At 39.8% G+C, this 8,353-nt stretch overlaps 1 protein-coding gene across 2 annotated transcripts; it reads left to right on the top strand.

Moving 5' to 3' along the window:
* Positions 1-640: 640 nt before the first annotated feature.
* LOC111343051 (uncharacterized) lies at positions 641-5,847 on the top strand. 2 transcript variants are annotated; one of them, XM_088750025.1, is made up of 5 exons: positions 641-988; positions 3,532-3,600; positions 4,197-4,463; positions 4,795-5,079; positions 5,407-5,847. In XM_088750025.1, exons 1-5 carry the CDS (start codon positions 830-832, stop codon positions 5,410-5,412), a joined length of 786 nt encoding a protein of 261 aa, XP_088606151.1. In that variant the 5' UTR covers positions 641-829; the 3' UTR covers positions 5,413-5,847. The 2 variants fall into 2 exon arrangements, with proteins under 2 accessions (XP_088606151.1, XP_088606150.1); XM_088750024.1 differs by having other exon boundaries at positions 643-988; positions 4,795-5,088.
* The last annotated feature ends 2,506 nt before the right edge of the window (positions 5,848-8,353 follow it).

Here is an 8,353-nt window from a genome sequence, read left to right as displayed (position 1 = left end):
TCAGTACCCAAAGAAAATTAGTTGAGACACTTCTCTAGAACAACTTCTATATTTTTCTTTTTCCCTGGCCCCCCTCCCCCTGCTGTTAATTGCCAATGTTTCTATGCCATACTGCAGACCAACACTGCGAGACGGCGGGGGAAAGCTACATGTATCCCGCGAGAACATTGTAGCCGATCACAAAAAAAGGAACCATTTTCGCCTAGAAGATGTTAACGCATGTTCAAATGAAATAATTCCTTTTAGCTGCGAGTATATCGAGGTGTCGAAGAATTAAAAAGCCTGTAAGGTGCTCTTGAAAGCTATATTGGCTATATTGGCTATATTGGCACTCGGCGTCTCGAGCAATTCTCTGTCGTACGTGCTCTTCCTGCTTGCGTTTATACCTCGCTGTGCACACGCTTATCATGAAATATTCCTCAAAGGTACTGTAAAGAGAGTTTTGTTTTGAAATTCGACAATTTTTTAGCATTAATGAAGAAAGAAAAAAAAACACATGTGATCTGACCTCCTTTTGACTAGTTATTAGTAACCCCATGAAAACCACAAAAGAACCACAAAGCAATGAACAAAGACATCTGATTTGAATGAGAAGAAAAAGATAAGACTTAGGAGAAAGAAGACTCCGATCAACAAATTTTGGTCTTTCGCTGAAGATGAGAACTCTTGCTTTTCGGAATTGAGAGCTAACACCAGTCCACAAATTGATAGAGAAAGAACAAGCTTTTATTTTGAATTAGCGTGACGTTCGCGTCATAAACTGACGTCACTCACTCGGAAACATGAAAATGAGATCAAATCGTCTGGAAAGTTCATCTGCAAATCAAACATGGCGGATTATTCATCACAGGCGACGACTGTTGGGAGGTTTCTTGCCATAGCACACCTTTTTCTTGGCTTTATCCTCGTCTGTTTCGGTATCGCAGATTATGCTACTACTTATTTTTTTACCGGCTATATATGTTTTGGAATTTGGATCGGTATTTGGGTGAGTTATGTGTATCATACGCCATTTATGTAAGTCGACATAATTAAGCACTTGCTATTGTGCAGTCAGACTGTTTACTTCTTCGTATATTTGTCGAAAATGACTCAATTTTCGCATCGCGTACCTCGATGGTACAGTTTTTGGAACTGATCGACACGGATATATAAATCGATGGGAAGTTTCAGTATTTTATCGTTGGGCATATTAGGTATTCCTCGTGATTATGTTTGGAAGCTTCGGGTGCAAATGCATTGAGTATCTGAGATGAAATGGATAGCAATCGAGTTTTCGGTATGGACTTCGCTATCTGGATAAATTAATTGAAGCTCCGATCGATCTATCCTTTACAGTCGAATCTCGAAAGTCTTTGAGTGACATTCATCTGACCGTCAAATCGATCGCAAGGTCGATGCTGTTTGGATCCTAAGTAAGGTCTTGCTTTTTGGGTAAATAATAAGTACATGTACAGGAAATGATTGACAAAGGCTTTACTTCACAAAATGTTGGCCTGTTTATTTTAGTTTTACCATCAATACGGAGAGAATTAAAATCTAACTTTCTTTTGTCCCAACAACAAGTTGGAATTACGGTAGATTGTCACGTGTTTAAATGCACCTAAAGAACAAATTTCACAGCTCGTGCCTGTAAACTTCTATGTTCATGCGGTCGGAATAAAATATGGTAATTTGGTAATATCAACTAAGTTGAAATTGTAAATTGGCCACCGGAAAGAGTTAAGGTCGGCACACACGAGGGGACTAGTCCCTGCGACTAGTCCGTGCGACTAGTCCCGGCGACAAGTCTTTGAAGGGTTTTCACGAGGGGACCGGTAGCAGGGACTAGTCCCTTAAGGCGTTCGCACGAGGGCACTCAATTGCACAAGAACATAGGAAAATTAAGAGGCAAAAGATGTTTTTTAGTCTGGTGCGTTACACGAAAGCAATGAAAATATGGTGACTTTTCATTGTAGCACTATTAAACATCAACGCAAATGAACTGCACTTATTCAGTCGGATTATTCATGCTTTTACGTGTTCCGTTTTGTTTTTGTTTTTTTATTTTTAAGAGACACAGAGTAAAATAGGGTAAAAATTCCATCAAAACGGCTCCAAGACATCTGTATATGTTTACAAAAGCTAGAAATAGTTTTTTATTCTTCAGTTGTAGAAATCTAGAATCCAGTGAAAATTCATAGAAACTGCAATGTTTACAAATACCGGAGGTCACGCATCATACTGACCCGTGATTGGCTTATTTACCGTTTAGTCGCAGGGACTGGTCGCACAAACAGTTCACACGAAGGGACAAACATTTTTTTCATGCGACAAGTCCCTGCGACTGGTCGCACGAATTCAAACCAGTTTGAATTCGTGCGACCAGTCGCAGGGACCAAATTTTGGTCCCTGCGACCACAGAAATGTGTAGTTCACACGAAGGGACTAGTCGCATGAAACTGGTCGCTGGCACTAGTCGCAGGGACTAGTCCCCTCGTGTGTGCCGACCTTTAAAAAGCTGACGTTTCGAACGTTAGCCCTTCGTCAGCCTTTTGGTTTCGGACCTCAGAGTATGGAACAAATGTAGTATACGGACTGGCGCATAAAACACAGTCTATATCCCAAGGCTCGAGGAGAGACTATGAACCACGTATAATTAGCAATCGAATAATTCATGTATTATATGAACTATTTGATAAATAAACCCTTTCGTGGTATCATAAGCCGAAATATGACTATTCTGTTTAGATAAGAAGTTTCAAGGGCAAATGTGACTTTGAAATGTGAAACAGTAACTCTGATGTATTCACTCTCAAATTAGGACAGGCAAACTTATTCTGTGAGTTGTGGGGAATCTAATTGCTGGCCCCAATTCCTTGTGACACTGAAGACTCGCGTTGTGGAAATAAACGTGTTTAATACGCTTAAAATCTCAGAACATGTCACAATCAACGAAAGAAGATCTCAGCTACTCCTCACTTGCTTCCGAAAACCCATCTGCTTGTCACAGGATTCGAAATTCGATAGTTCAATCACTTAGCAACATGAAAGCAAAAGTAACGATGCTTAAAGCTGTAACAGCTTGTCACGCAGTCAAAACATTTCTTACAGAGTTTATAAAACCATACACTCTAAAGTCAATTCCATAAAACGTTTTCAAACGCGCCACTTTTTTTTTTCATCTTCTGTACTTTTAAGCTAGTAAATTAAAGGGGTTGGTCAGTCAATACAGAAATTATACAAAATAGCTTGATCCTTCCCTTTATTCATTTGAGAAATGAATGAAGGGGTAAGGTTCTAAAGAAACTGTGGTGCTGCGTTGGTGGGGGAGTGTAACAAGAACCTTTGATTATTAAACTGAGTTGATAATGTATTAATTAGCCACCTAAAAGAGATTCTGAAGCAATGTTTCTAGCGTTGGCACTTCGTCAGAGTGACGAAGGGCCAATTTAAATTATCAATTCAGTTGATTTAACAAAATTATTTTCTTCGGGAATTCTACTTTTTCTCAGTACCTACTTACTTGATAATGTTCTCTGTTTATTCTAGATGGGCGTCACAGGAATTTTGGGTGTTCTTGGTACTCGCAAGGAGCGAACTACCTCCCGCGATACAATTGTGAGTTGATACCTGTCACAGCTCTATTCATGCATAGATAAAGGAAGTCTGTTTCGTTTTGTCCGTGGAACAGGGCTCGATATATAAAAGTAGAGAGCAAGATATGTTGAGTTGAAAAATACGACGACTACGTTTTTATCCCTACAAGCCAGTTTCGTGATTGCTCACTCGTCGTGGGATTTTATTCCCCTGTTGTTGTCATGTTAAAACATACGCTAGCCTTTTGGCTACAGTAACATCAGTTAACTGAGTACTCAAATAGTATTAAAAAAGTGTTTTCGTTCCTTGTGGTTTTATAGATAAATGAACCTTTAATTGTTTGTCCCACCATGTAGGACGCAAGCATTGATCGCAACAATTCGACTTCAAAACTGCTAGTCTTCGTTAGGCGATGCTAACACTGGTGTACTTTGATCCTAATAATTACTCCAAGTATTACACTTCGTTCCCTCATAGGTGCGCTTTGTACCGATAGGCTGTTGCGCTTTTTGATAGTAGGCACCCACGTTTCAGGAAAGAAACCATTAAAGGTTTATTCATATGAATAGCATTGCAATAAAATAAAACCTCATTAGAATCTAATTTGAACTTTTTAGGGCGCTATCTTTATGGGTTTTTCCATCACCTCAGCTGTTTTTGGTGGGATAATCATCATTTTTTACAGCATTTCAATTTCCACGAATTCAGATGACTATTACCGCTATTATGGCAGATCAAGGAATTCGAGATATGAAGGCGAAATGGCAATCTCTGGCATTATTCTGTTCATTGGGATTTTGGAGTTTTTCATGGGAATCTGGGCAGCCATCTGTTGCTGCCTGATGAAAGTGTGCTCATGTTGCTACAGTAACCAATTTCAGCAGGTAAGACTGAGTAAGAATAATTTCCCGTCTTTGTTTCTACAGAAGGGGGAATAAAATTTATGGCGGCGACGGAAAACTTCAACTATAAATTAATATTCTTTTCTCATAGTAATACTGCGGCTGCCTATATGTGTTTACTACCTCTTGGACATAACATGAAAATACGGTCAAAGAACGCTATCTCTGTAAAAACATAAAAAGATAGAGCGTAGACTTCGAAGTAGGGACGTGAATTGCTTTTTTTTTATAAGGACACTGAGGAAATATTCCCTTTTCTACCCCTGTCGCTGTCGTTGTTTGTGAGTGGATAGAAATCCTTTGTCATTTCCAGGGACAAATGATGCAACCAGTATTGACTTATGGTCATGGTGGTCCTGTTGCGGTTCCAATGCAAGCACCTGGTGGTCTAGTTGCATCGGAAACTGACTCACAGTTTCCACAGGGGGGCCAGCCTCAAGTGTTCATGGTGCCTGCATCTGGAGCTATCGGAGGTCAGCCACTGGTGATGCAGATGCCTCCTGCAGATGCCTCCATGCCCACAGCTCCCGTGTCTCAGGGAGTAGAGATGGCCGAGTCCGCTGGACATGGAAAGTACATGGCTCTGAACAACGAGCAGGTGTAGTGGGTTAGTCTTCGAAAAGTTTACAATTTAGTGTGCGTAGGATTTGAACTGCTGGTAACTATATCATCGCATAATGCGCAGTCTCGAGTGAAGAGATGTTTTCATCAACAATATCCAGAGAATTAACTTACCTGAAGCTGCAAAATTTTCAAGAAATGTATGATACATCACCTTCTTCGTTGTCCAAGGCGTATGAGCTCAGATACCACGGGGCTCAAACCAGCTTAAACTCGGGAACTGTTTCATGAGTAAACAAAACTTTTCGCCATCAGTGATAGTTGATCAATACTTACAATGTATTTTATCATACGTTAATTCTAGGTGTAGGATGTGTGAAGAAGTTGGTGGGGTGCACAGATTATCGAGAAGGATATCAGAAGAGGACAAACACCGTTTCTTCTTACGCTTAGTCTTCATCAGGGGTGGATCCAGGAATACTTTATAGAGAGAGGAGGAAGGCTTAAACTTTGATTTAAAAAAGATAGTTGTTTTTGGATATAAACTATTTACAATCTCTTGCTCATGCTGAGTAGTACTGTGCAATCCTGTTATTGCAAGGATTCTGGTGTCAAACTCTTAGTTAGAAAATACCTACAGGTCTGTTGGGAAGGGATGTTCTAGAGCCCCCCTTTCCCCGTTCCCTTCCTTCCCCCCCCCTGCCCTCATCCCCCTCTTGGATCCACCTCTGAGTCTGCTTTTATTCTTTCAGTTTGTATAATGATAGTTGATAATAAAAGAAAAAAAATGCCCAACGTTAAAACACTTTTGAAGAGATGTTAATGACTTTTTTTTCAACGGAAGACATCCTCTCCAGACGAAAAATAAAACATAAACAAAAGAAAGAACTCTTGCGTCCCTCTTACAACAACCGGTAAGACCATGACTTTGATCTCTAATGAGCTGCTTCTTGCCATTCGTATCTATGGTTTTGACCAATTGACCCCTAGTGAGATGCGGCTGAACGTTTCTCGCGCGTATATCGAGGAGTGAATTGCATACAAGTGACGCAAAGCACTAAAATCATGATGTTCTGACATGGAACATCTTTCGTCAGGAATGCAAAGCCGGTACAAGTGCAGCAACTTTCTAATTGGTACAATTCAGATCTAACCGATAGTCAAACGCTCAAGATTGGCCTGCACGAATGGAAAATCACTGAGAAAACATCGTCTTCAATATGGCTGACCACACTGTCGGGACTGCCGACATAAGTAAGTTTATAACATAACCAAAGTAAAGCGCGCGCTCTGATTGGTCAATTTAGCGTCCCCCATTTGCCCATGGGTGTACGCTGCTGACGTGAGCAAATGCAAACACTATTTTTTGTTAAATCTTGCTTTAGTCACATTTTTGTCGGCGTTGTTCTCTTCTGCTTTGACATAGCAGATTTAGTAAATGAAAGTTCTGGGCTAAGATATTTGTCTTCTGGGATGATCGGTATTTCGGTACGTTTCTTATTCAACAGGAAAGCTATCATTCTCAAATGAGAATAAAATGTCCTGTTTCTCTTACAGATTCCGTAAAGGCCGTTACCGTGTTACGAGTTGAAGAAAGCCTGCTGACTCCTCAAATTAACCTAGATTTAGTCTATTTAGAATATAACCTAATCTAGATGTTTGTTTCGCGTAATGCGAAGTACTCAGTACTTAATTCGTAGTACTCAAAAGAATCAAGAAAATGTTACGTATACCTTGTAGGAAAATTCATTACCTGACGAGGTAATTCCGCATTGAGGTGCATGCGAAAACCGATATCGCGAGGCGGTGAGTGCGATATCGAATTGCGAGTGTAATTTAACCCAGAATTTTTGAGTCAGGTGATGGATTTTTCTTGAATCGCATAAGTGAATAAAAGAAAACAGCAATAATATTGTTTGTTTTTATCCAGAGCGCGCAATACAGAACCTCCGGGTCACGTTGAAAAGCGCTTTTGTTTGTTTTTGGCTCTTCAAAAGGTGATGATGGCTCTGAAAACATTTTAAATGACATTGTAGAAAAACCCTCTTACAGTCTTGGTGTTACAATTTGACGATAGTTGTTATGTATACATAGATGCGAAACATTATCACTCGGTCTCGTTTTGAACTCACAATTCCACGCTAAATACCTCGCTTCGTTAACTAATCAGAGTGCGAGATTTTATTCACTTATGCGATTCTTAATTAAACTGGTAAATCCTGTGAATCAGAAAACAGTGGAAAGCCTGCGAGAGCAAAGTTGGAGCCAATGAAAATTTGCGTGACTCTCAACTTTCGTATTGTTATGTCATTACAAAGCTTGCGTGGTAGTTTGTGAAAGTTACAGATTTCATGATCATGTTAGGATGCTTCCTACAAGGTGTGCCTGAAAACAAATGAAAACAAAAATTAATGTAGAAACCAAGTGACAACTATTATTGTCTCTGCAGTCCGATTATAGGTTAAAAATATGCATTTTGAGGATTTATTGATGAGATATACGAAAGTTTGGAATTTGGTTTTTGGTTGCACCAAATCCTTATTATTTTATTTCATTTTTTTTTTTTTTCTATTCGTCTTCTTGTCGTCTTTTGTTTTCTATTCGTCTTCTTCTCGACAAGGTTGCAAAGTAACACGCTGATGAATAATCCACTGAATTCAACCGAAACTCTCAGACCTGCATTAAATTCTCAGAAACTAAGGTATACTTAGAAATGACTCAGCGACAGCTATTTGTCGCGACTGGACGAAGGGAGGTAAATAGCTAATGAAACCCTTGAAACGAATAACAAAGTAAATGCACAGCGTAGCGTGATCATGAATATTGGATTCATAGGGCTATAGAGCACGTACTGTACCAGTATCACAGAGGTCATGGGTTCGAATGCCGTACGGGCCTGAATTTTTTTCAAGTCTCATTTTCACTAGTGCTCACGATCAAGAGGTGTTCCTTATTGCGAAGATCGTTCACCTATGCATTTCTTTAACCGCAGTACAATATATGATTTTCATATATTGAGAGATGTTATCTCATGGTCTGTCTAAAATTCCGCTTATCTCAAGACTCTGTTAAACGAAGATGTTGACCCCTAAAGTACGACTGTTGTGACGACCCGCCACGGAAGTAAGTTTACTTTGAAGTTTTCTGAATTTAGTTAGGAGATTAAGACTTGATTTGCATTTGTTCTGATTGCGAATTATGATTGTTTTTCTTTTAGACCACTTTAGATCGAATAAGAGACCGATCATTTATTAGAGGAGGAGAGAGGGGGGGGGGGGTGGGTGGGTTGGTGCAAATGGGGTGGGAGTCAT

Source organism: Stylophora pistillata, chromosome 2 (assembly GCF_964205215.1).
Source record: "Stylophora pistillata chromosome 2, jaStyPist1.2, whole genome shotgun sequence".
Lineage (NCBI taxonomy): Eukaryota > Metazoa > Cnidaria > Anthozoa > Scleractinia > Pocilloporidae > Stylophora > Stylophora pistillata.
This window is presented reverse-complemented; position numbering and strand designations above follow the sequence as displayed.

Coding starts and splice junctions, on each gene's coding strand:
- LOC111343051 (XM_088750025.1), top strand. CDS start 830: ATGGCGGATTATTCATCACAGGCGACGACTGTTGGGAGGTTTCTTGCC. Junction 989..3,531: donor GAATTTGGATCGGTATTTGG/GTGAGTTATGTG, acceptor TGTTTATTCTAG/ATGGGCGTCACAGGAATTTT. Junction 3,601..4,196: donor CTACCTCCCGCGATACAATT/GTGAGTTGATAC, acceptor TGAACTTTTTAG/GGCGCTATCTTTATGGGTTT.